The sequence below is a fragment of the Chiloscyllium punctatum genome, chromosome 9 (genome assembly GCF_047496795.1).
Source record: "Chiloscyllium punctatum isolate Juve2018m chromosome 9, sChiPun1.3, whole genome shotgun sequence".
Lineage (NCBI taxonomy): Eukaryota > Metazoa > Chordata > Chondrichthyes > Orectolobiformes > Hemiscylliidae > Chiloscyllium > Chiloscyllium punctatum.
In genome coordinates, this window is record NC_092747.1 from 36,158,515 (window position 1) to 36,171,742 (window position 13,228).

The window sequence follows — 13,228 nt, forward strand, 5'->3', positions numbered from 1 at the left end:
TTAGCAGTGCTATACCCCCTCCTCTTTGTCCACCATCCTTGTCCTTTTTAAGGGTTCTAAACCCTAGAACATCAAGCACCCATTCCTGCCCCTGTGAAACCCACGTCTCTGTTATGGCCACAAATCGTAGTCCCAAGTACCGATCCATGCTCTAAGTTCGTCACTCTTATTTTGGACACTCCTTGCATTAAAGCAGACACACATTTAACCGATCCCTTTGTTTCATCACATGAGAAACCTTCCTTTTAGATTCAATATATCCTGTCACATCTGTAACTGACCCCCTCTCAGACATGTGGCTCTGATTCCCACCCCCCTGCCAAACTAGTTTAAACCCTCCCTGTAAAAGTGACCACATAGTCTTGGGCATACTGAGTTATATGTGTACCGTATATGCAACAATGATCAGTTTGTGTTCAGATTACATGCATTTCTGGGAATTCCAGACCCAACAAGACAAAGGTTCACACAAGTTGAAAGTCTGATATTGAGGTTAAAACATGTCCCAGAGCTCCATAGTATCTAACCAAAGCCATCCACTGTCAAGATTAAAAGCAAAAGATTTGAATAATTTCTGATTATATTCCCACATGCAGGAATGGTTTCTTTTGATTCGAAAATTATGGAAGTACAGAGCTAATAAGGACAATTCAGCTTAGCTAGCTGTTTAAACCCATTAACCACTTTTAAAAGCAGCAAACACAGGAAACACTCAGCAGGTCTGACAGCATTTTTAGGAAGTAGAACAGTTAATATTTCAGGTTAACTAACTTAAAACTCACACCTAAAATGTTAACAGCTTCTCTTTCCACAGATATGCCCTGATTTGCTGAGTCCTTCCATAAAAACTTTAGGTTCACATTGTTAGGATCTGCAGCACTTAATTTTTCCTCCACTTAATCACCTACTCTTCCAAATATCTATTCATCAACTGAACTATTCAATTTCTTCCAACTTATTTGGCTCCACTGCTTCATTGAATAGTCTGTTACACATGTGCATTAACTACTTCATGGCAAAGGTGACAAAACAAATCTATTCTCTTTTTCTAAAACTTTTCGGGCACTTTTCCTGATGAAGGGCTTATGGCCGAAATATTGATTTTCCTGGTCCTCAGATGCTGCCTGACCGGATGTGCTTTTCCAGCACCACACTCTTGACTCTGGTCAGCTTATAATCAGAGTTAAATTCATGAATTCCTTTATCTATTCAGTACAAAACACACAATGGAAACCAAGTTTTATACTGTAACCATAATTTTCTATGGAACTATCTACTCACCCTGTGAGCTGATATACAAAACAAAACACAAGTGAAAAGCATTTAGCTGATTATTACAAACCTAATTTTCCCCTGTTCAGTCAAGTCACCATCACTATGTAGTATAGCCGTTAATAGTCTCAAGGTAGAGGTTCCCGATTTATTTATATTGGTCCTCATTCCCATCAACCACCGCACCATCATCTTCATGGCCTGTATCTGTAAAATAAAGAAATCAACTTTGAAGCATTTAAAAATAACTGAGCTCAACGTGTACTTTGGCACTTCACCAGGGAATGACTCTACCTCACTGCCAGGGAACCAGGTTCAATTCTACCCTTGGGGGACTGTGCAAACACCACACAGACATTCTCCTAGTGCCTACATGAGTTTTCTCCAGGTGCCCCAGTCCAAAGATGTGCAGGTTAAGTGAATTGGCCAAGTTAAATTGCCCATATAGTGTCCAGGGATATGCAGACTAGATGGATTAGCCATGTAAACATCAAGGGCTACAGGGTATGCTTTTCAGGCAGTCAGTGTGGACTTGACAGGCCAAATGGCCTGCTTCCACACTGCAGTGATTCTATAATCCTTTTCTACACAATTTTGACCATGTTAAACAGTTTTGGCAAATAATGTGTGTTCCATTCAATGAACTATTCCTTTAGTGGACATTCAGAGGTACATACCGGGCTGACCCTGCAGATTGTTTGAATCATTGCAGTGAGCTATTTGCTACACACACTTCAACCTACCATCTCTATGTAGTGAGTAACTGGTGACTGTTGACTGATTCCACTTGTAATTATTTCACAATATAACTGGTTTGAGGCTTAAGTATTCATAAGAACTTTATTGCTATTAACCACACTGGAACCAAAGCTCATCATAACTGGAGGGAAACAAAATTCTGATAAGATACTATTGTAGGGGAGTCCTCAATGTTTGAAAAGACATTTGACTGTGTTTCTTACATTCAAACCTAAACACCTCAGATCTGATTTTTTTGGTACAGCAGGCTCCATTTAAAAAAGGTAAATACAATAGTCTGGTAACTGAACCCAAAAAGCTCTAAACAGGCCCAAACTAAACATTAATAATTTTTAACCAATATTGTTGAACTTGAATTGCTTTTTCTTTAAATTCAGGTCAGAATGATAACATGCTGGCTCAAGCAGGAACAAAACTGCATTAATTTATTTTTAAAAACTGGTACTAATTGGACAATATTGATGAGCAACTGCGGTTGTTTCCATAGAAGTAGAGGTGTGGCTTTATTGAAGTAGAACAAAGAATGAAGTTATTAGGGCAGGTTTGAGGACATGAAGAATTGAAAAATTCACTGGAGTTTGAGATACATACATCAGGTAGCTAAAAATTAATTGTAGAATATACAGTTGTGATTGTCCTCTCATCAGGGGAGGTGACAATCTAATGGTATTGCTGCTACTGTTGTCTAATGTCATTAGTGTGGAAACACAGGTATTGTTTTGGGGACCTGGATTCGAATTCCACCACAGCTGATGCCATGAATTTGAATTTAGTAAATATCTGGAATTAAGAATCTAAGGAGGATCACGGTCATTCCTTGGGGAAAAAAAATCCACCTGCTCTAGCGACTCCAGGACATGTCAACTGCCCTCTGAAATGGCCACTCACTTGTACCAAGCGCGACAAAGTCTCAAAGAAATAAAACCTGACAGACAAAAACAACCATGTTGTCCCTGCACAATCCTCTTTCCTAACATCTTGAGGCTAGTGCCAAAACAGAGAGCTGCCTCATAGACAAATTAAGCAACAGCTTCTTTTTTTTTGTAAGGCATTCTCACAGAATCATACCTTTCAGACAATGTCCCAGGCACCAACATCACCATCCCTAGATTCATCCTGTCCCGCCAATAGGACAGACTCAGCAGAGAAGGTGGCACCATGGTATATGGTCAGAAGAGCGCTGACCTGGGAGTCCTCAACTCAGATGCTGAATACTATGAAGTCCCATGGTATCACGTCAGACACGGACAAAGAAACATCCTTCCATATTCTGTCCTCCCACAACTGATTGCTCTCTACTCCATGCTGAACAACACTTGGGGCAAGTACTGAGGATGGCAAGAGCACAAAAATAAACTCTGGATTGCGAACATCAATATCCACAAGCAGCATTGAGTTGGTTGGGTCCTAAAAGGATATAACTGCTAAATTGTCTGTGACAGGTGAGGGAGCCAACAAGTGGGAAAAACACACTGGTGCTCATTATCACCAATCTGCTTGCTACATGGATCTATGCATGATAATATCAGTAAGAATGACCACTGCACAGTCCTTTGGGAGATGAAATCCCATCTTCATGCTGAAAACACCTTACATCCTGTTGTGTGGACATGGTATTACCATGCTAAATGGGGCAGATTTCAAACAAATCTAACAATTCATCTATGAGGTGCTGTGGGCCATCAACAGCAGCAAAATTGGACTCCAGCATTACAATACGTTTCACTGTATCTCACGTGATAATAAGTCAAATCAAACTAACAGTTGCCAGTCTTCAGTCAATTTGATTTACTTCACATATGAAGAAACAGTTGGAAGCACTGAATACTGCAAAGGCTCTGATCCAGTACTGAAGACTTGTGCTCCAGAGTTTGCTACACTCTTAGCCATGATGATACAGTAACCTAATAATATGAAAACTGTTCCATTATGACCTGTATAGAAAAAGCAGGACAAATACAACATGGCCAATTACTGCTCCCAGTCTACTCTTGATGGTCAGTAAAATGGAAGGCTTCATTGACAGTGTTATCACATAGCACTTGCTCAACAAAAACTCATTCATTGAACATCCAGTTTAGATTCTGCCAAGGCACTAGACTCATTACAGCCTTGGTTCAAAAAGCGCTGAATTCCAGACATAGAGAAAATGACAGCCCTTGATATCAAGGCAGCATTTGACCAAGTGTGGCATCAAGCAGCCCTCGCAAAACTGGAATTAATGGGCATCAGGGGACAAACTCTGCTGGTTGGAGTCATACCTGGTCAGTCAGGTCAGTTCCAGGATGTCTCTGTAGGAGTTTCTCAGGTTTCTGTCCTAGAATCATTCACCTCCAGCTATTTAATCAATTACTCTCTCTCCATTTCAGCACCATTTGCTGTCTATATCCAGGCTTTGGCTAAGGTAGTAACATTTGCAACAGACCAATGTTAAACAATGACAATATCACCACTGCCCCTTGACATTCTGTGGTGTTACCATCACTGAATTGCCCACTAACAACATTCAGTGGGTTACCACTGGCCAAAAGCTGAACTGAACTCACTATGAGATACATTGGGTACAACAGCAGGCAAGAAGCTAGGAATTGCAGCAAGCAACTCACCTCCTGACTCCCCAAACCCTCTCCACCATCTGCAAAGCAGAAGTCATGAGTGTGTTGGAAATCTCCCCCCTTATCTAGATGGCTGCAGCTCCAACATCACTCAGGAAACTGGACACCATTCAAGACAAAGTAACCCACTTGACTGTTTGCAGATGTGGTGCTAAATCAGTTCACCACCGACACTCAATGGACAATGCTGATACTACCTACAAGATGCAATGCAGAAATTCACCAAAGATCCTTAGACTTCACCTTCCAAACCCAAAACCACTTCCATCTAAAAAGGATAAGGACAGATACATAGGAACACCACCACGTGCCAGCTTCCCTTAAAGTCACATACCATCCCGACTTGGAAACAGACCACTGTTGCTAGGCCAAAATTCCAGGATGCCCTCCCTCATGGCATTGTGGATCTATCTACAGCACATGGACTGCAGCGACTCAAGAAGGCTGCTCACCACTATCTTTCTAAGGGTAGAGAGGGATGGGCAATAGATGCTGCACCAGTGATACCAACATCCTATGAGCGAGTAAGAAACACCAATGTCCTATAAAACAGTAGCAAAACGATCTTTTATATTCCATTCCGCTTGCAATAGGCAAAAACATTGTATTTGCTTTCTTTATCCTTTGTTGTTGGGGTACAGTAGCTTTCTGTGGCTTGTGAACCAGGACACCCAGATGCCTCTGTAACACAGAGATCTGAAATCTCCACTGAATTAAATAATACACTGCCTTTCTATTCCTCCTGACAAAACGTACAAGTTCATATTTTCTCATATTATACTCAGTCTGCCAAATAATTTCCTCCACTCACAACCTATTTACACTTCTGCAGACTCCAATTATGCAATAATCCTCTTACTATAAGAGACAGTGCAAGATAGCAGACATACCCCTCCCAGATCATCTCAACGCCTTCTTTGCTCACTTTGAGCTGAATTTCAGCAGAAGGGTAACACTATTCAGACAGGTCCTGATGAACCTACCCCAACAGTCACTGCATCAGAGGTCAGATCAGTTTTCCTTCATGTGAATCCAAGGAAAGCGATGGGACCAGACAGAGTACCAGGCCGTGCACTCAGAGCATGCGCAGATCAATTGGCAGAGGTTTCCTCGGACATCTTCAACCACACCCTGTAGCAGGCCACTGTCCCTGCCTGTTTCAAGAGGGCCAACATTATCCCTGTGCCTAAGAAGGCTCATGCAGCATGTCTCAATGACTACTGCCCAGTGGCCCTAACTTTGGTGGTCATGAAGTGCTTTGAAAGGCTGGTCATGGCTTCAATCAACTCCAGCCTCCCCATTACTCTTGACTCACTCCAATTTGCCTATCAAACCAACAGATCCAGGTCAGATGCCATATCACTTGCCCTTTATTCCTCCCAAGAACATCTTGACACCAAGAACAGCTCCGTAAGAGTACTTCTCATTGACTACAGTTCAGCCTTCAACACTATTATTATCCCCTCTAGACTGATTACTAAACTTAGTGATCTTGGACTAAGCCCTACTCTCTGCAACTGGATCCTCAGTTTCCTGACCCACAGGTGACAATCAGTGAAGATTGGAGTGCATAAACAGCCCCCTGCTGTACTCACTGCATACCCATGACTCTGCTGCCAAACACTAGACGAATGCCATTTACAAGTTTGCGAATGACACCACCATAGTCGGTTGGATCACAGATGGTGGTGAAACAGACTACAGACGGGAGGTGGAAGACCTGGAAAAATGGTCCACTGAGAACAACTGTTCCTCATTCCCCCAACACATTAATAGCACAGAGATGGAATGAGTGGAGTGTGTCAAACTCCTGGGAGTAGTCATCCACAACAAGCTTTCTTGGACTCTTCATGTGGATGTACTGGTTACAAAGGCCAAACAACGTTTCATCTTCCTCAGGCAGCTGAGGAAATTCAGCATGACAGCGAATACCCTTGCCAACTTTTATAGGTGCGCCATAGAGAGCATTCTGTCTGGATATATTACTACCTGGTATGGAAACGATACCATTCGAGATCAGAGACAGCTTTAGCGAGTGGTGAACTCAGCTCAGACAATCATAAAAAGCCAACCTCCCACCTTATAGAATCCATCTTCCAGGCCCACTATCAAGTAAAGGCTGTCAGCATTCTTAAAGATCCAACCCACCGTGGCAATGTTTTTCTACAACCTCTACCATCGGGGAGAAGGTATAGAAGTCTGAACACACGCACCAGCCTGTTTTGAAACAGTTTCTACCCTCATGTTAGAATACAGAATGGACTCACACACTTAACATTCATCTGTACCTGTGTTGTTGTTTTTGCTGCTGTTTACCTATTATTAATTATCTATGCCAATTAACTATGTGATCTGCCTGTATTGCTCGCAAGACAAAGTTTTTCACTGTGCCTCAGTACACATGACAATAAATTCAATTCAATTGACTTCAATTCAATTCACAACTTACTTGGCTACCCTCCAGCAAATCTATTTGAAATTTTGGATGAAGGAACAAACACAAGATCATAGCCTCAGCACTGATTTTTGTGTGACATTCCACCCATCACATCTCGGCAACTTGAAATGAATCCATTACTATTTCCTAACCAATCCTCTTTCCAGACTCTTATGTTGCCTCTAATATCACAGACTCTTATTTTGCATTGAAATCTTTGAGGTGGCACTATGTCAATCTGTGCGCTGTACTTAGCTTTCCAGTGCACAGCTACTCATCCACATTTGTCCTTTCCTCAAAAGAACTCAAATTCGTCAAATGCTATTTCTCTTTCACAATCATGTTGACTCTGCCCAACTGTGTTGCCAAATATTTTCTAAGTGCCCATGACAACCTCCTTAACAATAGATTGCAGCATTTTTCTAATGACAGATATTTAAAAACTAGCTTTAGTTTCCATCTTGCTGCTTTTACACATTCAGCCTTGATTAGAAGAGTCCTACATTCCAATGGGAGCTTTCCAGAATCTGGAGAATTTTGCAAAATTATCAATGCATCTATAATTCCACCAGCCAGTCTCAAGACCCTGAATTCCAGGTTGATGTTTATGACACCTGGGGTCTGATCAGTTTTTAGTTATAATAGTTTTCAGAGTACATATTCCCTGGTGATTACCATCGTTTTAAGTTCCTCCTACCCTTTTACCTCCTGAGTCATAACTATTCCCAGGAAATTTGCATCTTTGTAGTGAAGATAAATGCCAAATCTTCCATTGCTTAATTTACCATTATTCACTTGTCAAACATTCTTTAAAAAGACAAAACATGCAGCTTATGAACTCACTTCCCTTTTGAATACCCGAAGAAACTTTTCCTATCTAGAAATATTTCTAGCTAGCTTTTCCTCATACCGGAATTTCTCCCTCCTTATTTAAGCTTTTCTTCCATTCTTAGTATTCTGTCCAATTCTCTTCAAATTTGTCTGCTTTGTATACTATATGAATTCAGAATTTATGACTCATACATTTCCTATTCACTTACTTATCCAAATGTCTTTTAAATACTTTAACTTGACCTGCATCCACCACTTCCTCTGGAAGTTCATTCCACATACAAACCACTTTCTGTATATTAATAAAAAAGCCCTCATTTTTAAAAAAAAAAACTTTCTCCTCTCACCTTAAAAATATGCCATCTAGTTTTGAACCCCCTATCCTGTGGAAATGACCTTGGCTATTCAGCTTATCGATGTCCTTCACCATTTTATAAACTTCTAGATGGCCACTCCTCAACCTCCTACACTCCAGTGAAAAAAGTCCAGCCTATCCAGCCTCTCCTTTATAACTCAAGCCCTCCATTCCCAGCACCAGCTTGACAAATCTTTTCTGAGCCCTCTCTAATTTAATAATATTCTTCCTACAATAGGGTGACTATAATTGCACACAGTACTCAAGAAGAGACCTCACTAATGTTCTGTACAACTTCACCTCCCAACTTCTATATTCAAAAGGTCTGAGCAATGAAGGGAAAAGTACTAAAACCTCTAAGCAGCTGGACTATGACACAAATTTCGAAGAATTATATACTTGAACCCCCAAGGTCTCTCTATTTTGCAACTCTACCCAGGGTCCTACCTTTAACTGCATAAGTCCTACCCTGCTTGTTTGACTAAAGTGCAATATTGCATATTTATCCAAATTAAATTCCATCTGCCACTTCTCAACCCACTGACCCAATTGATCAAGATCTCTTTGTAATCTTAGATAACCATCTTCATTGCCCACCATACCACCAAATTTGGGATTAGAGAACTGAAACCAATGCTTGATCAAGTGCACTCAGCTACTTCCATATACCACGTGAAGTGAGTCAAACTGGCTGAAAACTAGCTTCTGTGAAGCCAGGATCCTCCAGAGAAGTCATAGATTCATAGAGACGTACAGCATGGAAACAGACCCTTCGGTCCAACTGACCGGATATCCCAACCCAATCTAGTCCCACCTGCCAGCACCCAGCCCATATCTCTCCAAACCCTTCCTATTCATATACCCATCCAAATGCCTCAAATGTTGCAATTGTACCAGCCTCCACCACATCCTCTGGCAGCTCATTCCATACACGTACATCCCGGAGTGAAAAGTTGCCCTATAGGTCTCTTCTATATCTTTCCCCTCGCACCCTAAACCTAAGCCCTCTAGTTCTGGACTCCCCGACCCCAGGGAAAAGACTTTGCCTCCTTACCCTATCCATGCCCCTCAATTTTGTAAACCTCTATAAAGGTCACCCCTCAGCCTCCGACACTCTAGGGAAAACAGCCCCAGCCTGTTCAGGCTCTCCCTGTAGCTCAAAACCTGCAACCCTGGCAAAATCCTTGTAAATCTTTTCTGAATCCTTTCAAGTATCACAATATCTTTCCGATAGGAAGGAGACCAGAATTGCACGCAATATTCCAACAGTAGCCTAAAGAATGTCCTGTACAGCTGCAACATGACCTCCACAACTCCTGTACTCAATACTCTGACCAATAAAGGAAAGCATACCAAACGCCTCCTTCACTATCCTACCTACCTGCGACTCCACTTTCAAGGAGCTATGAAAACATTTCTTGTTAAAGACTGTTCAAAGCTTAATTCTTGTCTATTCTTTGTACATGATTCCCCTTGTGAATATCCTGGCTGCAATTTTAGACAGGGTGACATTGGGAGGCTGACAGAGAGCTTGGAGTAGTGAAGCTTAGAGCTCTAATTTGCCCCCAGACAAAATAATTTAATAGCAAAACACTTCTGTACAACAGAAATAAAAACAGAATAAACTGAAGTCACAGCAGTAAGATAGCATACATGGAGGAAAAAAAGTAATCATTTCATATAAATTCTGTTTAAAGGACATTGTTAAAATACTTTAAAAAAAATTAAACCAAAATGCCGGTAAAACTCAGGGGAGGTCAGGCAGCATCTGCATTAAGAGAAAGGGATTTAATGTTTCAGGTCTGCAATCTATCCTCAGAACCAGGAAAGGTTAGAAACATAATCAGTTTTGAGCAAGGTGTGTGCGGGGTAAGAACGAAATGAAGTTTTGTGACAAAATGGAAGACACAAAAGACAAAATTACAGAAAAGTTTGCCCTGCAGAGTCAAGAGGTAATAGAGATGAGACAAGAAAAAAAAATCCAAAAAAAAATTGCGCCTACAGCAGCTGTACTGCTAACTGAAATTAAAAGAAATAACTAAAACAAAGAAAGATAAAAGAACAAAATGAGGTGATGGAGTTTAAAGCTGTGTTATGATCCCAGCTGATGTTAGAACTGGACAATACATTGTAGCATATCCTAGCTTGTTAGATCATATTTGTTTTGACAGAGACTACTTCACTAAAATCAAAACAAATATACAATACTGCACATTTTTGTTTTCACAATAAAACAGACAAAATGGAGAAGAAACTATCTACTTATAACACAAGCTCAAAATACTTATAAACATACAGTTAAAGTATAAGCCACTCATTCCAAAGAACACTGCAATACAAACTAAGAAAAACAACTTAGTAAAAGGTCATATTCTTAACATTTTTCCTTATTTTTGATTCTGTACTGAAATGGAAAATAAGGGTTTTGTAAGCTAATGATGGATGAAGGATTGTTGTATTCTTCAAAAGCAAGTTACCCAACACGCCATGTGAGTGCTGTTTGCACAACTAAGGCAAGTCTAAGTAGAGACAAATCTAAAGCCAATGTGTGTACAGGGGAACCTCGATTACCCGAATGTGATGTACGGGCACTATTTTGTTCGGATAATTGATTATTCGGTTAATCGATTAAATACATTTCTTCTGGGGCTCGGAGTTTTTCAAGTCTACTCCTCGTTCAGAAGGCTGCAGCAGCACACAGCTCGTGAGACCCCACCCCAACTTCACCCAACACCGCCCTCCCACCCCGCCCAACACCGCACCAGCCCCAAACCCAGTCTAATACCGCTCCTGTCCCCAACCCCGTCCAACATCTGCCTCCTCTCTGGGGGCAGCTGGACTGGACAACAAGACTGCTGCAGAGATTATTTAGGGAAGGGGGATTTACGGTACACCCCTCTGAAAAACTCCAGGGAAAGGTTGGGAAGAGAGAGAGAGAGAGAGAGAGAGAGAGAGAGAGAGAGAGAGAGAGAGAGAGAGAGAGAGAGAGAGAGAGAGCCAGGACCTAGAGATCTCCTTCGGATAACCCGATTTTTGGATAATTGGTATTCAGATAATCGAGGTTCCTCTGTATATGAAATGAAGCTCCAGCTGACAGGTTGCTGATTGGTTTGTGGTATGGCACCCAGTTTTCGATAACATAGGCCTACTGCCTGCCAACAACAATGTGATTGGTTTCCAGATAGCTGAACAGCTTGTGGGTATAAATGTTTTGAGAGAAAAGCCATCAGATTCATGAAAAAGGGCAAGTGCTGCCTCTTTTCTATGCAGTAAAACACACCTTAAACTGGAATAAGACTAGTTTTATTGTTTCTTCAACAGTGCTGTTAGCTGTGGTTCTTAAACAACAAGTCATAGACTTGAAGTGTGAACCAGCAACCCTGGACCTCCTGCAAGCAAGTGGAAGAACCTGAAGACGACAGATCAAGGACCAGCAAATCCTGACAAGCTGAAAAGAATCTCTAAGCAAACCTCGGGGACGGGGACCACTGAACTACCTTTCCAGTTTTTTTTACTTTGTCCATTACACCCTTGTTTATTTCTGTTTCTCATTATAGCACATGTAATTGGGAATTAACAAGGCTGTTAGAGTTTTAATTGGTACAGTCATGTCAAAACATCTGCAGTTAGAATCTATTTGCAATAAATAGCAATTCCTATTGAATACAAAAATCTGACCCACGCTATCTGTCTGGCTCTAAAAAGGAAGGTAAAATTAGGAAATACTGCATTTTCAAAAAAGCTTTAACTTTCGACAACTCCAGAAGTAGCAGAACATAGCCTCTAGCATACTACCTCAGTGAAGCATAACACAAATGCTTTTGTAAAATAGCCACAACACATCATTGGTACAGTATTCACACCAGAGTCCCCTGTCTCTAAAACTTCAATAGATTGTCACTTAAAGACTGGAAATGCAGATATCTTCTCCTAGCATTATTCATGCACCCAAGTTTAAACAAGATCATTTTCAAACAACTCTTCTGGGTTTTATCCCAATACCTTTGGGATAGGAATAACACTAACTCAGTACTATAATAGGAACATAGGAACAGGAATACACCAGTCAGTCCATGAGCCTGTTCCATTATTCAATGGGACCAATTGATTGGTAGCCTAACTCCAGATACCTGCCATTAGCTTATATCCTCAGATTTCTGTTAAACAGCAGTACTTAGATTTGAAATGAACAACTCATCAAGCATCCACTAATGATGTGTGGAAGAGAGCTACAACCTCTCCCACCTTGTGTGTGCACATGTTTCCCAACACCTCTCTTGAACAGACTGGTCCTAATTTGCAGACAATGCTCCCCTAGTTCGAGAATCCTTGAACAGTGTAAATTGTTTATCTTTATCTACCCTGTCTTTTCCTGTAAAAATCTTGCAGAGTTCAATCAGATTACCCTTTAACCTTCTAAATCCAAGAGAAAATAGATCTAATCTGAAAACCTCTCAGAACCTAACCCCTGAAGTCCAGGGATCATTTTTGTAGACCTATGTTGTACTACCTCTAACACAAATATATTCTCCTTAAGGTGTGGTGGCTAGACAGCTCAATATGCCCTTCTCTTAACAGGAACACTGGTCTATATAAATGGCTTAATCAAAAGGACTTCAGAGGACTGTCTCAAATCACTAAGAATGAACAGGAATCAAATCACTCCAACCGATGCGTGCTCCCTGCCAAGCTCCTGCAAAAACAGCAGTTACAGAAATCTCTAACAAACCTTGAAGTCCCATTATTAATCTTGCTGGGCCACAAAACAATCTAAAAGTACACAAACTTTATTAGTGGTGCATAAGTACTTCCCGCAAACTGATTGAACAGAAATCATCATAGATAGATAAATCCTTAATAAGTTAAAATTCAAACCCACATCCCTCATTCACTCAATCTACGAACTTGAGCTTGCAATAAGTGAACTTAAAATACATATAAATCTCAGTTTATAATCAC

The 13,228-nt window shown here is 40.9% G+C and overlaps 1 protein-coding gene across 2 annotated transcripts in view; it reads right to left on the reverse strand.

Moving 5' to 3' along the window:
* Positions 1-13,228, reverse strand: part of pds5b (PDS5 cohesin associated factor B) — a 245,239-nt gene that overhangs the window by 58,748 nt on the left and 173,263 nt on the right. For both annotated transcript variants that reach the window (XM_072577231.1, XM_072577232.1), the window contains exon 23: positions 1,343-1,479. In XM_072577231.1, the coding sequence (XP_072433332.1) occupies positions 1,343-1,479 (137 nt within the window). The remainder of the gene's footprint in view (positions 1-1,342; positions 1,480-13,228) is intronic.